Source organism: Gekko japonicus, unplaced genomic scaffold, assembly GCF_001447785.1.
Source record: "Gekko japonicus isolate JY-2015 unplaced genomic scaffold, Gekko_japonicus_V1.1 scaffold2868, whole genome shotgun sequence".
Classification (NCBI taxonomy): domain Eukaryota; kingdom Metazoa; phylum Chordata; class Lepidosauria; order Squamata; family Gekkonidae; genus Gekko; species Gekko japonicus.
In genome coordinates, this window is record NW_015165910.1 from 112,583 (window position 1) to 136,290 (window position 23,708).

Genomic DNA, 23,708 nt, shown 5'->3' on the forward strand with positions numbered 1-23,708 from the left:
GGTTCCCTATGTGGGACTGACTGGTTTGGAGGGTGGAGTCTATGGCAGTGTACCTGTCTGAGGTCCCACCCCTCCTCAAACCTCACCCTCTTCAGGCTCCATCCCTCAAATCTCCAGGAATTTCCCATCTGGAGTTGGCAACTGGCCCCAATGTGTTTTCTCCGTGTTTTCTCCCAAAGGCCAAAGTAGGTGACAGGACCAAGCTTAGTTGCCTACCAACAGGCACTGAGGGGAATGTAGGGTTGCCAGCTCTAAGGAGGGAAATACCTGGAGGTTTGGGGGGTGGATTCTGTAGAGGGCCGGGCAACGGAGGCATCGGCCTTCCGTCGCCCGCCTTGCCCCCCCAATCTCGGCCCGGGCGACCGCGGCTCCAGACCCCCCCGCGGCCACTCCAGCCAGGCGACGGAGGCATCGGCAAAGACCTTGAAGGTTCCATATGCAACTGACATTCCAACTGCCTTGCGGGGAGGGGGGTGAGTTTGAGGTGTGGAATGCAGTGAAGTCCAATCAGCTTCCATATGCAAAAGACCTTGAAGGTTCCATATGCAACTGACATTCCAACTGCCTTGCGGGGAGGGGGGTGAGTTTGAGGTGTGGAATGCAGTGAAGTCCAATCAGCTTCCATATGCAAAAGACCTTGAAGGTTCCATATGCAACTGACATTCCAACTGCCTTGCGGGGAGGGGGGTGAGTTTGAGGTGTGGAATGCAGTGAAGTCCAATCAGCTTCCATATGCAAAAGACCTTGAAGGTTCCATATGCAACTGACATTCCAACTGCCTTGCGGGGAGGGGGGTGAGTTTGAGGTGTGGAATGCAGTGAAGTCCAATCAGCTTCCATATGCAAAAGACCTTGAAGGTTCCATATGCAACTGACATTCCAACTGCCTTGCGGGGAGGGGGGTGAGTTTGAGGTGTGGAATGCAGTGAAGTCCAATCAGCTTCCATATGCAAAAGACCTTGAAGGTTCCATATGCAACTGACATTCCAACTGCCTTGCGGGGAGGGGGGTGAGTTTGAGGTGTGGAATGCAGTGAAGTCCAATCAGCTTCCATATGCAAAAGACCTTGAAGGTTCCATATGCAACTGACATTCCAACTGCCTTGCGGGGAGGGGGGTGAGTTTGAGGTGTGGAATGCAGTGAAGTCCAATCAGCTTCCATATGCAAAAGACCTTGAAGGTTCCATATGCAACTGACATTCCAACTGCCTTGCGGGGAGGGGGGTGAGTTTGAGGTGTGGAATGCAGTGAAGTCCAATCAGCTTCCATATGCAAAAGACCTTGAAGGTTCCATATGCAACTGACATTCCAACTGCCTTGCGGGGAGGGGGGTGAGTTTGAGGTGTGGAATGCAGTGAAGTCCAATCAGCTTCCATATGCAAAAGACCTTGAAGGTTCCATATGCAACTGACATTCCAACTGCCTTGCGGGGAGGGGGGTGAGTTTGAGGTGTGGAATGCAGTGAAGTCCAATCAGCTTCCATATGCAAAAGACCTTGAAGGTTCCATATGCAACTGACATTCCAACTGCCTTGCGGGGAGGGGGGTGAGTTTGAGGTGTGGAATGCAGTGAAGTCCAATCAGCTTCCATATGCAAAAGACCTTGAAGGTTCCATATGCAACTGACATTCCAACTGCCTTGCGGGGAGGGGGGTGAGTTTGAGGTGTGGAATGCAGTGAAGTCCAATCAGCTTCCATATGCAAAAGACCTTGAAGGTTCCATATGCAACTGACATTCCAACTGCCTTGCGGGGAGGGGGGTGAGTTTGAGGTGTGGAATGCAGTGAAGTCCAATCAGCTTCCATATGCAAAAGACCTTGAAGGTTCCATATGCAACTGACATTCCAACTGCCTTGCGGGGAGGGGGGTGAGTTTGAGGTGTGGAATGCAGTGAAGTCCAATCAGCTTCCATATGCAAAAGACCTTGAAGGTTCCATATGCAACTGACATTCCAACTGCCTTGCGGGGAGGGGGGTGAGTTTGAGGTGTGGAATGCAGTGAAGTCCAATCAGCTTCCATATGCAAAAGACCTTGAAGGTTCCATATGCAACTGACATTCCAACTGCCTTGCGGGGAGGGGGGTGAGTTTGAGGTGTGGAATGCAGTGAAGTCCAATCAGCTTCCATATGCAAAAGACCTTGAAGGTTCCATATGCAACTGACATTCCAACTGCCTTGCGGGGAGGGGGGTGAGTTTGAGGTGTGGAATGCAGTGAAGTCCAATCAGCTTCCATATGCAAAAGACCTTGAAGGTTCCATATGCAACTGACATTCCAACTGCCTTGCGGGGAGGGGGGTGAGTTTGAGGTGTGGAATGCAGTGAAGTCCAATCAGCTTCCATATGCAAAAGACCTTGAAGGTTCCATATGCAACTGACATTCCAACTGCCTTGCGGGGAGGGGGGTGAGTTTGAGGTGTGGAATGCAGTGAAGTCCAATCAGCTTCCATATGCAAAAGACCTTGAAGGTTCCATATGCAACTGACATTCCAACTGCCTTGCGGGGAGGGGGGTGAGTTTGAGGTGTGGAATGCAGTGAAGTCCAATCAGCTTCCATATGCAAAAGACCTTGAAGGTTCCATATGCAACTGACATTCCAACTGCCTTGCGGGGAGGGGGGTGAGTTTGAGGTGTGGAATGCAGTGAAGTCCAATCAGCTTCCATATGCAAAAGACCTTGAAGGTTCCATATGCAACTGACATTCCAACTGCCTTGCGGGGAGGGGGGTGAGTTTGAGGTGTGGAATGCAGTGAAGTCCAATCAGCTTCCATATGCAAAAGACCTTGAAGGTTCCATATGCAACTGACATTCCAACTGCCTTGCGGGGAGGGGGGTGAGTTTGAGGTGTGGAATGCAGTGAAGTCCAATCAGCTTCCATATGCAAAAGACCTTGAAGGTTCCATATGCAACTGACATTCCAACTGCCTTGCGGGGAGGGGGGTGAGTTTGAGGTGTGGAATGCAGTGAAGTCCAATCAGCTTCCATATGCAAAAGACCTTGAAGGTTCCATATGCAACTGACATTCCAACTGCCTTGCGGGGAGGGGGGTGAGTTTGAGGTGTGGAATGCAGTGAAGTCCAATCAGCTTCCATATGCAAAAGACCTTGAAGGTTCCATATGCAACTGACATTCCAACTGCCTTGCGGGGAGGGGGGTGAGTTTGAGGTGTGGAATGCAGTGAAGTCCAATCAGCTTCCATATGCAAAAGACCTTGAAGGTTCCATATGCAACTGACATTCCAACTGCCTTGCGGGGAGGGGGGTGAGTTTGAGGTGTGGAATGCAGTGAAGTCCAATCAGCTTCCATATGCAAAAGACCTTGAAGGTTCCATATGCAACTGACATTCCAACTGCCTTGCGGGGAGGGGGGTGAGTTTGAGGTGTGGAATGCAGTGAAGTCCAATCAGCTTCCATATGCAAAAGACCTTGAAGGTTCCATATGCAACTGACATTCCAACTGCCTTGCGGGGAGGGGGGTGAGTTTGAGGTGTGGAATGCAGTGAAGTCCAATCAGCTTCCATATGCAAAAGACCTTGAAGGTTCCATATGCAACTGACATTCCAACTGCCTTGCGGGGAGGGGGGTGAGTTTGAGGTGTGGAATGCAGTGAAGTCCAATCAGCTTCCATATGCAAAAGACCTTGAAGGTTCCATATGCAACTGACATTCCAACTGCCTTGCGGGGAGGGGGGTGAGTTTGAGGTGTGGAATGCAGTGAAGTCCAATCAGCTTCCATATGCAAAAGACCTTGAAGGTTCCATATGCAACTGACATTCCAACTGCCTTGCGGGGAGGGGGGTGAGTTTGAGGTGTGGAATGCAGTGAAGTCCAATCAGCTTCCATATGCAAAAGACCTTGAAGGTTCCATATGCAACTGACATTCCAACTGCCTTGCGGGGAGGGGGGTGAGTTTGAGGTGTGGAATGCAGTGAAGTCCAATCAGCTTCCATATGCAAAAGACCTTGAAGGTTCCATATGCAACTGACATTCCAACTGCCTTGCGGGGAGGGGGGTGAGTTTGAGGTGTGGAATGCAGTGAAGTCCAATCAGCTTCCATATGCAAAAGACCTTGAAGGTTCCATATGCAACTGACATTCCAACTGCCTTGCGGGGAGGGGGGTGAGTTTGAGGTGTGGAATGCAGTGAAGTCCAATCAGCTTCCATATGCAAAAGACCTTGAAGGTTCCATATGCAACTGACATTCCAACTGCCTTGCGGGGAGGGGGGTGAGTTTGAGGTGTGGAATGCAGTGAAGTCCAATCAGCTTCCATATGCAAAAGACCTTGAAGGTTCCATATGCAACTGACATTCCAACTGCCTTGCGGGGAGGGGGGTGAGTTTGAGGTGTGGAATGCAGTGAAGTCCAATCAGCTTCCATATGCAAAAGACCTTGAAGGTTCCATATGCAACTGACATTCCAACTGCCTTGCGGGGAGGGGGGTGAGTTTGAGGTGTGGAATGCAGTGAAGTCCAATCAGCTTCCATATGCAAAAGACCTTGAAGGTTCCATATGCAACTGACATTCCAACTGCCTTGCGGGGAGGGGGGTGAGTTTGAGGTGTGGAATGCAGTGAAGTCCAATCAGCTTCCATATGCAAAAGACCTTGAAGGTTCCATATGCAACTGACATTCCAACTGCCTTGCGGGGAGGGGGGTGAGTTTGAGGTGTGGAATGCAGTGAAGTCCAATCAGCTTCCATATGCAAAAGACCTTGAAGGTTCCATATGCAACTGACATTCCAACTGCCTTGCGGGGAGGGGGGTGAGTTTGAGGTGTGGAATGCAGTGAAGTCCAATCAGCTTCCATATGCAAAAGACCTTGAAGGTTCCATATGCAACTGACATTCCAACTGCCTTGCGGGGAGGGGGGTGAGTTTGAGGTGTGGAATGCAGTGAAGTCCAATCAGCTTCCATATGCAAAAGACCTTGAAGGTTCCATATGCAACTGACATTCCAACTGCCTTGCGGGGAGGGGGGTGAGTTTGAGGTGTGGAATGCAGTGAAGTCCAATCAGCTTCCATATGCAAAAGACCTTGAAGGTTCCATATGCAACTGACATTCCAACTGCCTTGCGGGGAGGGGGGTGAGTTTGAGGTGTGGAATGCAGTGAAGTCCAATCAGCTTCCATATGCAAAAGACCTTGAAGGTTCCATATGCAACTGACATTCCAACTGCCTTGCGGGGAGGGGGGTGAGTTTGAGGTGTGGAATGCAGTGAAGTCCAATCAGCTTCCATATGCAAAAGACCTTGAAGGTTCCATATGCAACTGACATTCCAACTGCCTTGCGGGGAGGGGGGTGAGTTTGAGGTGTGGAATGCAGTGAAGTCCAATCAGCTTCCATATGCAAAAGACCTTGAAACGCTGGGCGGGACTGCACAAAGCAGCCAGTCAACCCAGCCAGCGTCTTCTGACTGACAGTTCAAGCGTCCATACACTAAAGGAGTGCATTTTAGAACTTTGGCACCCACTATTCAATTATATATAAGGAGAGATGTATGCAAGAGGACTTTTCAGATGAGATATTTTTTGGGGGGAGGGTAAGGGATTGGCCTACGGGTGAACTAATTTTAAAAGACCGTGATGAAGCTTGTGTATAGGTCTGTCAGCATGGACTACTGTATAGCGGTTGTTTAGCAGTTATCAGGTGGTGGTGGTATTAAAAAGTACTTAAAAGGTTCTCACTAGTAGGAGTATGCTCTGAAAGGCTCGATTTTATCTTACCAGGAGTTTGATAAACCTAAAACGGATGCCCCAAGATGATACCTGCTTTCAGTGGAATTGGGCTTCCCATTTTGGTGGTTGTCAAGGTTAGATTGTCCATGGGACAACTGGCTGGAAGAAGTTCTGGGTGAGGAGAGTATCCAATGCAGTGAACATTCCAGCCAGGACTGTTTTAAAAATAATAATAATAATAATAATAATAATAATAATAAAGAGTGACAGCAAATCAGGACCCTTTCATCCATGTCTTGGAGAATATGGAAGGCTTATGTTACAGCTGTTTTGGGGGTGTTTTTTGTCTTTAATATAATGACAGGCTCTTTATCTGAGGGTCAGGCACCATGAAAAGCAAAACAGTCTTTTCCACAGTACCTTTTAAGAGGAGGAAAACCAGTTTTTCAACATGGGCCACACTCCATTAAATAGATCGTTTTAACATTTTCTTTTGTGTGTGTGGAATAAGCAGGATTTAACTGGTACAAATGGAGACTAAAATAATACACATTTCTCCATTCTGTGAGTGAAAGGCAAAACTTTCGGAGGCATTGTACCTCAGTATGCTGAGGCTAGTAACTTGTCCTTTTAATATACCTTTATTGTTTTTGCTTCATGAAATTATTTGCCACAGTTTTTTTTCCTGATTTTGAAGGCACAGCTATGGGCCAGAAGCAAGTATTTATATGTTTCGCATATGTAAATAAAACAGAATGTCCAACCCTGTCAGTTTCCCCCCTTGTGAACTACTTAATTCCCTTTCCATTTTGTGTTAACAAAATTTATTTGATGTTCTCCTCCATAGGAACCTGCATTTCCCCTGTATACTTCTACCTTCTAGTAACAAGACACTCAGAATTGATTCAAACACTCCTTTTTCCTGTAACAGGATAATCATATGTAGGAAAACAAACCTGTACATCCTGTCAGTTGAAGAGAGTTGATTACATCACATTGCCAGAGACCAAAACCCCCCAAAACACAGTGTTGAAGATTCCTTATCCCTTTCTATATCTACATAGAAATGTGCTTTTAAATAACTTCATAAAAAACAAATCAGACGCAAAATGGTATCATATCATACTTTGATGGAAACACCAATCTACATGCTCTGTCATTCCTAGTATGGGGTATACATCGGTATAATAAGAATTGTTAAGAGAATGGATGTTCGGAATTATTTATATGTCCATACTGTTCACTAATTAAACTTCAGCACAGTACATTTTTAGAAGGACCTTAATTAGCATTTGACGCAGCCACATTTTAATACTTAGCACTGTAAAAGCTACTGATTAAATTTTTTCCCCCACATTTCAGGTAATACCCTAATCTTTCAGACTTGAAAGCCTACCCTTGCACTTTGAAAGACGAACCTATTTGCATAGTAGAATTCTACGGATTTAAGCCATAACCTTATTAGGACGCTACGTGCATCAAGAGCAGGGACGTGCCATTTTAGGTAGCTTTGAACAAAATGTCATGTTGCAGAAGGACTAGTGACGGTCAGTTTTTGCTCTGATACTCAGGATAAACATAAACTACTATGTAAATGTTAATTTGTTTTATTTATATGACTTCATTTGTACACTCTGCCTCTCTCCCCATTGAGAAGAGATTGGATTCATACCCGGCCCTTCACTACCCAAAGGAGTCTCAGAGTGTCTCACAATCTCCTTTCCCTTCCCCTCCCCACAACAGATACCCTGCGAGGTAGGCGGGGCTGAGAGAGCTCTGAGAGAACTGCTCTGGAGAGAACAGCTCTGAGACAACTTGTGACTGACCCAAGGTCACTCCAGCAGCTGCATGTGGAAGAGTTGGGAACCAAACCTGGCTCTCCCAGATTACAGTCCGTGCTCTTAACCACTACACCAAACTGGCTCTCACATTGAGGACCCAAAGTGGTTTACATCATTCTCTTCTCCATTTTATCCTCACAAGAGACTTGTGAGGTAGGTGAGGCGGAGAGTGTGTGACTGGCCCAAGGTCGCCCAGAAGGCTTCCATAGCAGACTGGGGATTCGAACCTGGGTCTCCCAGACCCTGGTCAGACACTCCATCAGTACACCACACTGGCTCTTAACACTACACTGGCTTATTTATTAGATTTACACTACTACACTGTCTCATTTATTAAGTTAAGGTAGCGGTGGGTATTTAGTTTCACAAAAACGTGATGGAACAACAAAACATATCTTGTTCTCTTTATCTTTTCCCTACTCCACCTCTTTTAGGAATACTGAGGAGGGGCAGCTGGGTGGAGACACAGCTTTATGCTCGTGTCATGTGGCCAGTTGCTGCAGCGGCCGTTTCCTCTGAACGTGACTCTGTGTTGGCTTGCAAGGTGGTCAGGCAATGAATACCGAAAGACATTTACAGAGCCTTTAGGCTGCCTGTTCTTTTACTGCTCCCCGTGAGCAGCCGGTGCCTTCTGACTTGTGCCACGCTACAGAACCATGCTGAAATCTGGGGCGTATAAAAGTTGTTATGAACGCATCAATGGAAAAGAGAAATACGGTCGCATACTCTGTATAAGATTCCATGGGAGGTGGCTGACATATTGAGATACCGGCTTAAAGGTAACAAGAGCTCACACGCATCTGAAAACAGACCGACACCCCGTGTTGTGTAGAACCATGCTTTATAGGAACGGTCCCACCAACAGCGGGGGCCAATTCAAATCTTTTCTTATCCTTGGGGGAGCAGAATGAGGATAGCATCTCTGTAGGCACAGGCACAATGTGCTCTGGCATGCTTGGTCTCCCTTAAATGTGCTACCCCATATAACTACCCAGTCTGCTTGTGTGGACGGACTGATCCTCTGAAAATTCAGCCCTTCCTCTCCCTAAAACGTGCATTTCTAAACCATTTTTGAATAGCTTATATGCATCTGGTTAGTTTCATAAGGATCTGCTAGATGAGGGGTGCCCAATTTGGTGCCTCTGGGCACCGTGGCCCCTCCTGCCATGGGTCCCGGCACCCATCAAGTGTTTTTACAAAGTGGGTGGGGCCAGGTGGGGCTTTTGCCCTGGAAGGCTTCCGATTGGCCACGGGAGATTTGATTGGCTGTGTAGATTTTTTTTTTAAAAAAATGTTGCTTTGGCAGCAGCTTCCACCACAGCACAAGGATCTACCGTTTCTGAAGTTAAGCTGTAGCAATCATTTTGTGGCTAGCTCCGCCTCCGGCAGCAGCCATTTTGTGGCTGTGCCGGCTACGCTGTGTCAGAATTCCAAATGCGCCCACAGGTTGGGGACCCTTGTACTATCTCAACCCCTACCCACATGTATAGCGAAGTATTTGAATACACTTCAGATTACATACGAAAAAAAGAAAACAACTTGCGAATAAGAGCACTTAGTTTCCTGTACTTAGTTTTATATTTTATTCAGCATTAAGACCAATATCTTTCCATAATTAAGTGTATGTGTGTGAAAAGTTTGTTCCTAGTTAAATGCGGAACACGTATAACTTTGGATCAAGGCACATACAAGACTGACCAAAGGGCGCACACATGCACTTTGGTTTTCATTTGGGGAAAATTGTTATGGCAACAAAGTGTCTTGAGTATTAAACATTAACTTGGTCACAACTAAGCAGAAAGCCCAAATCAAGAATTTTGTGTCCCGTCCTCCCCCCACTTCCGTTTTATGAAGGAATTTCAAAATCACTGGAAGAGTAATGGGCAATAAATCTCCACTTTCGTTGAAATACATCTAATATGTGTCATATTTTAGGGCGTCTTGAGTGTTTGCTGTAGAAGCATGGAAAGACTAGAGCTTGTGTCTCTGCCAGTGATGCAAATTCTTCTCTGGAATAGTTGGGAAGTCTTTGGATTGTTTATACATTGAAGGAAATCTTAGTTTTTTGTTTCATGAACAGAAGTAATCATTTAACTGTCAAAGAATAAGCCTCCATTTTTCGTCTGGGGCGATTCTGTGTGCTTGTATTATCATCTAGGTTTCTCCATCTTGTGGAATCTCCACCAGATAACTGATTTTACTTACAAACATGTTTATAGCCAAACTTGATATTGCCCATTACTTTGCACACCTGGACTATTAAAACTTTAGTCCCATTTATAGATAATAAAGTATTACCCAGAGTTATAGTTTGATCCGTTTTGCAGCCACTTCTGAATATCCTCAATTTGCCAGGTTTAACCTTTCACAAATACCAAAGTGAGAACGGCCTGTGCTTATACTTACAAGGATCTCAAATGTAGGCAAAGTCCTGATTGTTCAACACAGCAAGAGAATTCACTTTCACAGTCAACAAGTCATCTTACTCAGTAGAACACAAAAGTTAAATGGTCTGTAATTTCAATATTAGCAAGGAAAATACAGTACAAATTACTAAAAAATACTAAAATATAGAATTGTTTTTTTCCAGGCATCCTTGCTACATTAATCGCAGCGGTAACCTGAAATCTGAAAACTTTTCATAAAAAGTTCTTAAATATAAATTATATGGCAAATGTACAATACATTGCTTATTCAGTCTTTTAATCCAGTGTTCTGCAGTAGAGTAGCAACCTTTAAAGCTGCCTTTCTTGATAAGAAATAAATCCTTCGGAAGTCTAATCCTTTCCTATAGTATCATGAATGCGAGTGATCCGAATCGGGTATACCACTGTCTCTGTAGCTTCTGTTACTACTACTTTCGCTGTGGTTGTTTTTATATATATTCATTCCATTGGGTGGGAATATAGTATGTATTACAAACTCCTCCTTGGATACTTGTTCATTGTTCAGAGAGATCATCTGAAAAGAGGTCTCCCTGATCTCCAAGATGGAATTGTCCTTCTTAGTCCCGGCTTCGGCATAATCGTCTTTTCTCCTCCGGCCTTTGCTGTACGCACAGTTTCTTGAGAATAAGGACCCGTTCCGATGGACGTACCAACAAACCAAAGCAAGCAGCGCAATTGCTACCAGGGCCACCGCACCTCCTATGATGGCCGCTAAGGGCAAATTAGAATTTTTGTACGGTTCTTTCTCTTGTTCGTGGTTTAGGGTGGTGGTAGGGTTGTACATTTTAAGGGGCGCCGTTTCGGTCTCTATGCAAACAGGCGTTTCATCTGACAGGTAGATGTTACTGGTTTCCATGGGAACCAGACATACACGGTATGGCGAGTCAGGCTCAAGGGCTGTAAGGAGATAGTCGCTCCGGTCTCCCGTAACTATTGTTTCAGTTATAGATCCAAAGACAGGGCTGTGGCCCATTTTGAGCCAACTGAGTCTTAAAGCAGTCATGGGTAGTGCAACTCTCCAAGAAATATGTATAGTTTCAGTGCTGACGGACTTTACCACAATGGTAATGATTTCCTGCACCGGGGTAACCGTTGTTCTGTAGTTTCTGTGTAGGTTAGGACCCTTTATTTCAGGGGGTTTGGTCACAGAAACTGGCCAGTGTCCTTGCACAGGGTATAAAGTATTTGGTATTGAAGCAGTTATTTGGATAGTGCTTACAATATCCTCGTCTTTGCAGTCAAACAGCTCTGGGTTGAGGTCCTTGATCGCCATGCCGCGCACTTTTTCTGGCGCTTGGCACATCAGCCCCCGCACGTTGACCCTGACTGGCAGTGTCTGCAACCAGTCACGGACCCATTTCATTTTGCACCCACAGTGCCAAGGATTGTTGCGGAGAAACAACTGGGTTATATTGTCCAGGTCATCAAAGACACCCTGAGGTAAATTACTTAGATTGTTATTGGACATATCTAGTCGATACAGTTGCCGTAGGTATGCAAACGCGTTAGGCGGTACATGATTTATATGGTTCTCTTGCAGATAAAGCTTTCTCAGATTCGTGCCTGGCAGATTCGTCGGGGCCGCTACGAGGGAATTCCGAACCAACGAGAGTTCTGTTAGATTGACTAGGTTCACAAACACTTTCTCTCCTAATCCATGGTTGTTTAAGAGGTTCCCGTCTAAAACTAGACGTTTTAGATTTGTAAGGTCTTGAAGGGACAGCTCCGAAATTGTGGAAATACGATTATCATCCAAGCGCAGCTCTTCTATTGTTTTAGGCAAGCCCCAGGGAATAGTGCTAAGGTGATTTCGAGAGAGAAAAAGGAGTCTCAGATAGATATTATCCCGGAACGCTCCGTCTTCGATGCTAACTGCAGAAACGGAATTATCATCCAAATGCAGTTCTTCTAGATAAGGAATCTGCGAAAGTGAATCATAAGTAATTGTCCTTATGTTATTTTCCTGTAAATGCAGTTCTTTGATGTACTTCGGGAGGTTGGTAGGGAATTCATCCAAACTGTTGTGATACAAATAAATCCTTTCCACTTTGATCAAGGTTTTTAAATCGGAAGGAATCCCAGCATTGTTAATTTGATTGTTCTGAAGGTAAAGGGTTGTAGCGTCCTCTGGAATCCCGGTGGGAATTGATGTCAAGTCACGGTCGTTGCAGTAAATGAAGCCCGCGTCACAGCGGCAGACTGAAGGGCATGACTTGGCACTGACGGGCTGAGGTGCCATTCTGAGCAGCAGCCCTATCTTTGTCCAAATTAGGATGAAGTTCCAAGTTACGTTGATCATGGTCAAGTTGCGGTGAGGTTTGTGCACAGGTCAGTGTTTGGTTTTCAGCAACCTAGAAAAGAAATTAACCAGGTTAGTACTAGAAAGTGCCAGTCAGGAGTAAGTATACATTTCTTCACTGCCAAAGATTTACAGTTGGATGAGTTTCTGTTCATGTGTACACATTAATGTCCACATAAATGTAATTTCCAGGACATAGGTTTATCTGAGAGAAAGAAATGTTTGTATTTTAGTTGGTTTACAGGTTTCTTGATTGGTCTACTATAAACCAGTTCCCCTTACAAAAGGGGGCTGTGGCTCAGTGGAAAAGCATCCACTTTGGCATGCCAAAGGTCCCAGGTCCAATCCCTGGCATCTCTAGTTAGGAGGATCAAACAGCAGGGGATGGGGAAGACCCCTGCCTGAAACCCTGGAGAGCCGTTGCCAGTCTGAATAGACAATACTGATCTTGATGGACCAGTGGGTCTGATTCAGTATGAGGCAGGATCGAAATAAGAAAGGCATATCCAAGCATGCCCCATATTTTTCTTGTCTCCCCCCCCTCCCGTATTTACATTGCATTTCAGCAGAACCTTTCTGAAGTTTCCCCCCAACTTTGATTGGCAGTTTGTGTTAACCTGGCAACGGTTTCCATGAGGAAGAGCTTCAGAAGCCTATTCCATGCGAAGAGCTTGCTGACACAGCTCTTTGGACTAGAATAATTCTCTGGAACGACGGTTGCCAGCTCCGAGTTGGGAAATTCCTGGGGATTTGGAGGCGGAGCCTGGGTAGGGAAGAGCTTGTGGAGGAAAAGCGCCTCAGAGAGGTGTCGTACCATAGAGCCCGCCCTCCAAAGCAGCCATTTTCTGCAGGGGAGCTGAGCCCTGTAGTCTGAACCTCCAAAGCAGCCATTTTCTGCAGGGAAGCTGAGCTCTGAATATCAGTTGCAATTCTGAGAGATCTCCAGGTCACACCCAGAGGTTGGCAACATGATTAGGAGTTTACATCACATGGGCTAATGGGATTAAAAATCTGCCACTTCACCCTATTATCTGAACATGCCTACACTGCAATAATGAAGTTCATAGCTAGGTAATTCCCAAAACTCTCCTTACTTAGACTTGCAGGGTTGTTGGTGAGTTAATGGGCAGGAGTAATTAGATCTCTTTCAGTATCTAATCATGAACAGCGATGAAACGTGCGTGGCAGTTCCAAGCTGTTCACTTGGGTGGAGTTATAATTAAAGAAGCCTGGCTGGAAGCTTAAATGCAGAAAGTGATCTTCTTTGACCTTATGTACAGACTTCATAAACTGAGACATGAAAAATTAATGGTGCTGCTTCAGTGAAATGGTACAGAACTTGTAATTTAAATGTAATTGTAAAATTTTCCAATATAGGAGTATTTTCCAATATAGGATGAGTACTTGGACCACTGCTTTTTAACTTGTTCATTAATGATTTGGAGTTGGGAGTAAGCAGTGAAGTGGCTAAATTTGCAGATGATACGAAGTTGTTCAGGGTGGTGAAAACCAGTGAGGATTGTGAGGCACTCCAAAGGGATCTGTCAAGGATGGGCGAGTGGGCGTCAACATGGCAAATGGGGTTCAATGTGGCCAAGTGCAAGGTGATGCACATTGGAGCCAAAAATCCTAACTATAAATACACATTGATGGGGTCTGAACTGGCAGAGACTGATCAAGAGAGAGATCTTGGAGTTGTAGTAGATAACTCACTGAAAATGTCGAGACAGTGTGTGACTGCAATAAAGAAGGCCAATGCTATGCTGGGGATTATTAGGAAGAGTATTAATAAATTAAAAAAAAAGGAAGAGTATTGAAAACAGATCAGCCAATATCATCATGCCCCTATATAAATCAATGGTGTGACCTCATTTGGAATACTGTTTGCAGTTCTGGTTACCACACCTTAAAAAGGATATTATAGCTTTGGAAAAAGTGCAGAAAAGGGCAACTCGAATGCTAAAAGGGTTGGAACACTTTCCCTATGAGGGAAGGTTAAAGCGCTTAGGGCTCTTAAGCTTGGAGAAACGATGACTGAGGGGTGACATGATTGAGGTTTATAAGATTATGCATGGGATAGAGCAGGTAGAGAGAGAGTACTTTTCTCCCTTTCTCTCAATACAAGAACTCGTGGGCACTCCATGAAATTGCTGAGCGGACGGGTTAGAATGGATAAAAGGAAGTACTTCTTCACCCAAAGAGTGATTAACACATGGACAGTGGGAGGGCTTCTAATGTCCTGGCCCCACTGGTGGACCTCCTGATGGCACTGGTATTTCTGGCCATTGTGTGACAGAGTGTTGGACTGGATGGGCCTTTGGCCTGATCCAACATTGGCGTCTCTTATGTTCTTAGGAGGTATGAAAATACAGAAGAACGCAGGTAGGTGGGGAGGCTAAACATAATTTCTGCAGTGTTTTGAATAGCTAGAAGGAATTAGTTGTAGTGTTATTTAATACAACATATTATGTTAAGGATTAGGTAAGAAAGGCATCTTAATCATAAAGAACAAATACTATAATAGTATTTATATTACACTATTTGTCGATATTAAATGGCCTTCTATCCATCTTGTGGCACTAAAATATAGCTGCTAACAGTGAAGTCCTAAATACATCTAAGTCCATGGAAGCAATCACCTACAAAAGTGCAACTCATTTTAGGATTGTGTTGTGAGAAATTCTGCTGGTTGTGTAATCTGGTTGTACAATGGATAAAATACAGGTTGAGATAACTGGAACAGCTTTACTGGTAAGTTATCTGATACTTAACAAATCTCTTAAAACTTTATTTACTTAGTTTCCCTGCAGCATACCATACTTATCATCTACACAAATTTTACAGTTTCTTTCATAACTTCCTGCATCTTGTTGATGAACAAATGAAACATCTTATTGGTCCTACCTTATTTAAAGATGCGAGATAACCTATTGTGCTTGCTAAAATCCAGTGAGAATCCCCTTTTTCAAAGACCAGTTGACTTGAGGGAAGTTGCTTCCTTCACAGTAGTAGCTCAAGTGATCCTTATGGTGGAATAGCTTTCCTGGTAGGCCCCACTACATTCAATTAACATTCCCATAAAGTTTTTTTTCATAGTACATCAGGTTGTTGAGAATGAAAGCTTTAGATTCCTGGAGGACTGAGACTTTGAAGAAGAGGGAAGGGAGTTTCTCTTCCGTCGTTCAAGTCTCTGTGTGAAGAGATCCTTTTGTTTTGGTTTAATACCCTTAACAAAATTTGTCTTCTTTGTAATTCTTACAAGCTCCTCTACATAGCATCATGGTTAGAGATAGTAAATTCAGCTCCACATTTTCAAAACCATTCATGATGCTAAGGTTTGGGACGATGATGGATTCTTCAGAAGACAGAGGCGCTTGGAATTTTTTCCCCCCTGTCCAAAATCATCCAAGTACAAATTTTGAACCGTAGATGTGCCTTGATAAATCCATGCCTGCTGGGTCGCCCTGTTCATTCAGGACTTGATCAGAGTTTCTGGCTCAGAACGTTTCCTCATTCTGTCTGTAGATTTCAAGGGCTCACTTATTGTAGAGAGTTTTTATTGAATTTGGAGAATTTCCTTTTTGAGGGAACAGACATGCTAATGCCGGCGGAGAGTTTCCTTTCTGGAATTTCACTCAGTTTCCTGTGAAAGCAAGCAAAACTTAATTAATTGTTATCAAGAAGAGGTGATTAACTGTCTCTTACATATCTTTCTCAATGTTTTTTTTAAATACTAAGGCTTATGGTGAGAAAGAAAATTGAGCAAAAAATGTGAAGCTGCTGTATATTGCTGTCTTAATTTCAGCTTTTGAGCTAAGCAAAACAGTAGTTGAGGCCAGCTTTGATCAACAGACCAAGGAGGGACTGTTTTTCAAATGTGACACATGCCTCTTTGGATAACAAGTTGGAGCCCAGCTTCATGGGATAGGTTTCTGGTTTTCTGCTTTCAAGAAAAGACCTGCACTTTAAAATACTTAGATGTCTCCGACACACTATCAGGACCCAATCCTCCAAATTCTATCAATTACTGTTGTAAAGGCCTCAGAAAACTTACTTCTTTGGTATGTGCCAAAAGAAGAGACAGATAGATATAATTATAGACGTGTGCATTTCAGAACGAGCAATTTGCTTGGAAAGTGAAGCTATATTGCATTTGCTGTATCCTGACAAGTGAAGGATTGTTTTTGGATCAGCGCTATTAAGCAGACCAGATCTGAAGATTGAGCTGCTCTGTGAAATTTCATACATGGGATGCGTTTAGTCTGGCTGTCCAGGTCCAGGTAACTCTGATTTATTTATTTTTTTTGGACAGCTCAGGTGACTAGGCTATTTTGTAAACCAAGAACCACAGCCATGCTGTGAAAGGTCTTTGAAACTGTTGTGGCATCCTTATGCCAAGTATATTTCATTCTCAAATGAAAATCTAAATGCTGAAACCATGATGAAGAGTGCGGCCCTAAGCAAACAAACCCTGTTGAATACAGTGGAGTTTATTTCTGAGTAAATATGTTTAGGATTGCTGTATACTTTGAAATCTGCTTCTCTTTCCACATTGGGTAGGCTCCAATTAGCCATGAGTTTCTGCTTCTTAGACAGAGAACAATGTGGCCTCTTAGTGGCTGCAGTATACTACTAGCTTACTGTATACTGTTCAGAAGTCTGATACAAGTATTTACCTTTGCCTTTTGTTTCCTTATTGGAGCATGGTCTCATGAAAATGCTGGCCTTTCTGTGGTTAGCCATATGAATCTTGATAAAACATAATTCTGACAAAGACACAAGATACTATTTGTGCAGAATTAATATGATTATTAGATTTGGAAAGTTAAGCATACAGAGTTAATTCTAGGTGAAAGTTTACTTACAGTTTTGGCATTTGACAATAAATCTGTGAGATATATTCACTGTAATCCGTAATTCATATGTATGAGCATATGGTACTGAGACAGGGTGTCTTTTTTTTAAGAAGAAGAAGAAGCAGCACTGATAAAGTATTATCGCTTGAAGTAGAATAAATAAATCTTTAGCCTGGCAAATAGCTAGCAGTTATCCCCCCCACCCCCAGCTGTCTACTGGAGAAACCATGAGGTTCTGATGTTTATAATCCACTTTAGCTAACCTGCACAAGAAACATTAGTCTAGATCTGTATTAAGTCTGGGCAAAGGAAAAGTAGCTTGAAGTAACACTAGCACACACAGGGTATTTGGTGGAAGGACAGAAGATGGAGGAATTGTATAGGAATGGAAAAATAAAGCCACTTAAAAGTCATTAACTAAACAGCAAGGATTTCCTGTAAAGTTGTCTTGCAGGGAAAACTGCATGCAAACACTGAAAATGGACCTATACAATATCTGAGCCTCTTGTCTCAATCGAGTATGGCCCTGCACCTCTTTTTGGAGACAGAAAACTTTTTCCACTTTCCATATGTTTAAAATCCCCCTTTGGGACTATTTGGCATTCAACACCTCACGCTGCCCCATTGTATTTGTCTTAATGTTGGATTAAAATGAAAGTACTAAAGCTTTTTTTAAATCTCTTTTCTAAAAAAAAACTGCATCAAAACAAAAGGATAAAATAAAACAAACCTCCTTGGGAGTGAGGAAGACTGTTTCAGAAATGTGGATTAAGCTTTCTAGAGCTCCCCCCCCCTTCTTTCTTTGAGAAATGAGAACAGTTTTCTTTAGTTTTGATTTAGTTTGATATCCTGCACTTCCCTTTTATAGCCAATGCTGCTGCTGAAAACAATGCGTTTGCATAATGAAGGCAAGACCCTGATCTATCCATACAGAAGGGAAATCCCGCTGCCTCTCTTGGCCTCTCTCTCTTCGGGCCCTCCTTTACGTCTTCCCTTGACTTCAAGGCATTCTAGCTGAGCTTGCAGGATGAAAAGAGAAATATCCCCCACTGTTACGGAGAACTGCGGTCAGGTTTTTTACAATGGCCAGTTGGGAGCTTCATGGGCCCATGGCTTTGAAAGAGAACATTAAATTTTGAACAAAAAAACACGAAGAAAGTGGAAGAGCCGAAACCCCAGCTAATTAAGGGTTTTCTTAATAAATTGTAGGAGCTTTCACTGTATCCCTTTTTAGTCCATCAGCATTATGCCTGAAAACATTTGGGGACAGGGCTGCATTCACGTAGGACTCCCGTATCCTTGATCAGTGGTAACATGCAACCTGTGTAAACACTAGATAAGTTTTAGTTGGCCTTAAAGGTGCCCCGGGACTCAGACTTTGCTCTGCTGCTCCAGACCATCACGGCTACCCCGCCCTAAACGATATAAGCTTATTGTATGTCAAAGGCTTTAATGCAACCCTGGGACTGTACACTAGAAGCACTTTGGTTCTGCTCAAATATATTTTGGAAAAGCATTTAAAATTTTTAAAAAAAAACCAAAATCAACAGAGGATCTCATTGAGGAATCCAAACTCTGAATCAAAGATGGGGTGATTAAGTGAAGTTCTTATCGGAGACTTGGTTTTTTAAAAAAAAATTAAGACAGAACGTGTGATTCTGTGGAGGGACTCAGATGTGTTCACTGGAGGGACTCAGATGTGTGGATCCATTCTTAGCAGCCCTCCATGGCAGGGCTTCTACAGATTCAAATATATCTCTCCTCAGGCTATAAATGTCAACGGCATGACATCTAGAATTAATTTGCCTCGGCTGTACAAAACCGATTGGTCAGCAAATCCCGGTTCTGCATAACCCTTTGATTTATTTCTCCGTCTCCTCTCTGGACCGGAGAAAAGTCTCTGCTTGCCCAAGTCTCCCTGAGATCCCGCGGGCAGATTGCACGGCTTTCCAGGAGCCAGCCTACAGTCAGCCTGTCCCCGGGCTGCGGTTGCTATTAAAAACCTTTACAAAGTTATTTTGGTAAAACATGACTCAGCTGTCTGGAAAACAAAGTGTAGAACATTGTTTTCTTAAGTGCACTACTCAGGGTTAGTCGATAGTGACAGCAAAATGCTTCCCTAAGCCACCCTGTCTAGTAGCTACAATTTTCACGAGCCTAGTATTTCAGGAAGGTGCCCCATTCTTTTGTCCGGCGTTAGGCACGCAGAAGAAGCTTAAAATATCCTCCTGAGAGCAAAGGAATGCGAGGCTTTGTTGAGAAGTGGACTCCTGAGCTCTCTTTTGCCCCCACCCCCTTCTTCTTTCAGAAACATTTTCTTTGGATTATGGAAATAAGCACGTTTAGCATTTGTATTGCAATTCAGTATTCAGGCCTGCTTACACTTTTCTCCCTAGTAAGCTGGTTATATCAATCGTCAGGGCTGGAGTAAACAGTCTGAGTTTTAAATTAAGGTCCTGTAACTCAAGGCAACGAGCATCAATTGGCACAGCCTAAGCCACCCAGTAAACGTGAGTTTTCTGTGGCACGTTATGGAATACACAGGCATTCTTCCCTGGCAGACAGTAAAGATGTAATGCAACTGTTCAATGAAAAAATAAATGTCGGGCTTCTAGATGAGAAGGCATTGACGACTGAACTTCTAATTGGGTGTAAGTATTGTAGAGGGCCTGGCGTGATCTGGTCCATGGGGTCGCGAAGAGTCGGACTCGACTGTGCGACTGAACAACAACAACAACAAAAAAGTATTGTAAACTTAGGGTTGCCAGATCCAAGTTGGGAAACTCCTGGAGATTTGAGGAGGGAGCCTGGAGAGGACAGGGACCTCAGTGGGGTACAAGGCCACAGAGTCCACCCTCCTTTCCTCCAGGGGAGCTGATATCTGTAGACGGGGAATGAGTTGGAATTCCAGGGGATCCCCAGGGCCCACCTGGAGGCTGGCATCCCTAAGTGTTTCCTTTAGTATGCATGCTAATACACCATTTGCCCTTTTGTTGTAGGGAGTGAAAAATAGCATTTTGTACTGCCGGGTCCAGAAGCCTGATTGCTAATCAAATGGAATTGCACGGTGAAGCTGTAGTCCTAGGACTGTTTACTCTGAAGTAAGCTTCTCCACTGTGACATAGCCAGAGCCGCCCGTGTCGCTGCAAAACTGATAAAAGCCAACGTTGTGGCACCTGCAGAACAATCACTGGGCCTGTTGGGCGTTTAAGAGCGACCCCTTGCTTTTGCATAGTTTACCCGAGTAGACTGTAATGTATTCTTTGCCCCTCTCTGCCCTGGCCGAGACCCACTCTTATGCCCACTTCCTCTTTGCTGGGTATAACAGTTACTCCTGCTCCGATGATGCTGGTGTAATTCCTCTCTTAGAGGACAGCTCACATTTTAATAACAGCTGTTTACATATCTCATTACTGGTGGTTGAAACGGCACCTAAACAGTGGCCTTTTTCTACACATCCATTCTTACAGTGCCCCTTTCTAACAGTTTAGCCACTCTGATTCTCTCAAACACACGCACTTGGAAGTATGTTCCACCGAAATCAGTGGAGCATGTTCCCATGTAAACTGGGGTGTTAGAAATACTGAGTCAAACACTGCAAATAGCTCCCCATCAGCAACGAAGAAGAAAAAAACATTTTAATTTTTTCTGTGGGCATTTCAGTCTTTCCTTAGTTTTTCAAGGAAGCACTGAAACAGTAGAAGAAACCAGTAACAATCTCAGGTTATCGTTTTTTCAGCTGTTTGGGGGGGGCGGGGAGTCAAAAGTGTAGCATAAAACCAAAAGGCATGACTAGTTCTGCTTTTCAGACAGCACCGTTTGTGTCTGAGTGGGGAAGACCGCCGTGTTTGCAGCAGAGAAATTCTGCCCGCTGGGGGGTAGCACACTCCACAAGAAATCTCTTTACAGAGAGCTGCGAGTCTGATTTTTTTTAAAAAAAGAAAATGCTGCTGTCCAGTTTCTCTGCTTTAATCACAAAGGCTTCTGGTGAGAGAACAGTGGAGGATTCCAAAGGTGGTTGGGGGGGGGGGGGATTTGCTGTGCAAAACGCATTTTACTTCTAGCAGTGACTTCATTCTGTTGGACTTGTTTTCCGGGGGGAAATGTGCTTTTAAATAGAATATGAAGATCTCTTTGCTATTTTAAATAAAGGTTTGGCGTTAAGAAGGTGGCCACAATCCCTTAAGGGGGAAGGAAAATGACCACAGAACTGGAAAGCAACTTTGAATTGAAGGGGAATTTTTTTTTTTAAAAAAGTAAATAGTTACTGAAATATACTTCAACAGAAAGAAAATTCTATTTTGGTGTTACAGCCTGCATTCTCAAATTTGGCACACCTGCAATATTGGAGAAGGCAAATTATTCTAATTTTTAAGGTGTTACTATCCCTAGTAAAGGTAAATTAACATAAGCAGGGTGCCTTGGGAAGCAAAATCCGCAGCATCCAGGCTTCCGTGGCACAAGTAACACATTGCTTTCGAGTGATCCACTTTTTGATCTGGCTAAAAGCTTTGTTCAGAATTCATATATGCAAGTCGTCTTGTTATCACTGTAATTTGAACGTCTTCTGCCTGGGCAAGAGAGCCTCCTGCAGGAAACCAGGCTAGACATAATTAATAGTACGTTCAAGTCTGATAGATCCCAAATTTCAATTAAACTTTTCTCAACGTTTCACTTAATAGTCAAACCACCACCATTTATTATTAAAAAGGATGACTTGAACTGCTTGAGGAGGAGAAGATGGGAAAACCTGTAATTTATCCCCAACACTGCTCAGTTGCGGAAATAATGTTAATTTTGCTGTAGGTTTATAAGTGTTACAAAGACAGGAACACACAGGACAGTCCCTTTTTGCTAATATTTGGGGGTGGGGGGAATCAAGTATCTATGGGTAATGCTGAAGATATAACACAGTGGCTTTATTTAGAGCCCAGACAGCAACTTGATGACTGCAGTAATTCCTGTAATCACAAAGTTACAGTTTAAACGCAGCACTTAATTCAAAGCATATATTGCTTTTCTTTTTTCTTTTTTGGTGGTTTCACATTATAAAGTTTCACCGGCAAATGCATGTCGAGGACAAGACTGCATTATGTTCTAGTGGCTTTGATTCATTCCCCCACATTGCTTACAGCCATAAACCACAATTTTGGTCAGACTGAAACTGCAGGTCAAAAGAAAAAGCAACCTATGTGCACATAAAGCATCCACAGTGAAAAATTGCACAATACAGGACAATACTTATTAAGCGATCCATATCTCCTTAAAAACAATTTTTGTAGGTGGTGGTGAATGAAATACGATACAGGGTAACATTATATAAAAAAACCCAGCCAATATGAAGAAAAACCTTAAAACACGACTATTGGGCAGTTGTGCTAGCATTTGCAAAATATCTTTTCTTTTTTTGGTGGGCCTGTGGTATACCCGCACCCTTTGAAACCATTTTGGTTTGCATTTCCATCGCATCGTTTTCTTTAAACACCAATCGCGGGCTTTTGTTTCTAACTGCGTTTCTAACGGGCAGAGATTAAACATCAACAGGTTTTTGCAGGGACAAAAAAAGCCCCCAACCCCCTAGTGAACAATACAGCTACAACAATACAGCTGGCTTTAAATATCCAGCATAGCAATCGCTCCCCCCCAACGCCTCCCTGCTCTTCTGTTCTCAACCTTTAGCTGCTCCAGTTTCCCCAGATTTATTGGCTTTTGTGATGCAGGACACACAACTGCATGGGGCCAAAGAGTGGACTTTGGGCTTTAGATCGAGGGAAGGCCATGTGACGGCGTGTGTGTGTCTCTGTGTTGATCCGCTCTGTGCTAGGCGGCACCCACAGCGTCTAACCCCGAAGTCCGAGACTCGGGGAGTCGCAGTACAGGCTTCGGAGCCTAGGTGTAGCTGTTCGTTTGCTCTTCGCAAATGAATCCCCCCAAAAAAGTTCCCGCAACGCAAGATCTGAGCCGGCCGTTCCCGGGCAGGAGGCTCATTCCATGCCAGGTCCCTTTACGCCCTTTCCGAAAAAGGCACCGGGAAGGGAACATGCCACATGCACAGCCCCGGCCCCCACTGGGGGACGCGCGGCGCGACTTTCGGCGTTGCCCTGGAGCGCAAGAGCAAAGCCTGCTGTCCGCTTCTGCAGAGAGGAACGCCTGCAAAAGCGAAGAGCTCGATTTTTAAAGGCTGAAACTCTCCCATTTGGCTCCCGGCTTGCTTGCCTCTGGCCCCCGGTGTGCGCGCATCCTGCGCCGCCTGGTCCGGCACCGATCGCTCCTTTTTGCACGACACACACCGACCCCGCGCCCCCCTCCCACTCCCCGCCTGCCTCTCCCTGCACATCCCTGCGCCTCGGAGCCGGGGGGACCCAAAGCGCAAACTTGTGCGCCGCCGGGGAGCCGAAAGAGCCACTTACCACCAGCGGGCTGGAGAAAAGGGCCGAGAGATCCCCCCGGGAAACGCCAGTAATCCCACGGCGGGGCTGCCGAGCACCCCGGGACCCTCCGCTCTCCGCCGCCGCAGCTCCCAACAGCCGGGAGGAGCGCCGCCTCCGCGATGCAGTCCCTTCTCCCGCTCGGAGGCGGAGTGAGCGGGGCGGGCGGGCG

The 23,708-nt window shown here is 44.6% G+C and overlaps 1 protein-coding gene across 1 annotated transcript; it reads right to left on the reverse strand.

Moving 5' to 3' along the window:
* Positions 1-10,222: 10,222 nt before the first annotated feature.
* Positions 10,223-23,573, reverse strand: FLRT3 (fibronectin leucine rich transmembrane protein 3). Its single transcript, XM_015411389.1, has 3 exons — positions 23,519-23,573; positions 15,157-15,895; positions 10,223-12,304 (listed from the first exon to the last, which is right to left on the reverse strand). Exon 3 carries the CDS (start codon positions 12,250-12,252, stop codon positions 10,303-10,305), a length of 1,950 nt encoding a protein of 649 aa, XP_015266875.1. The 5' UTR covers positions 12,253-12,304; positions 15,157-15,895; positions 23,519-23,573; the 3' UTR covers positions 10,223-10,302.
* Positions 23,574-23,708: the final 135 nt, after the last annotated feature.

Bases quoted from the DNA above. Each gene is read 5' to 3' on its own strand.
- FLRT3 (XM_015411389.1), bottom strand. From the start codon at position 12,252: ATGATCAACGTAACTTGGAACTTCATCCTAATTTGGACAAAGATAGGG.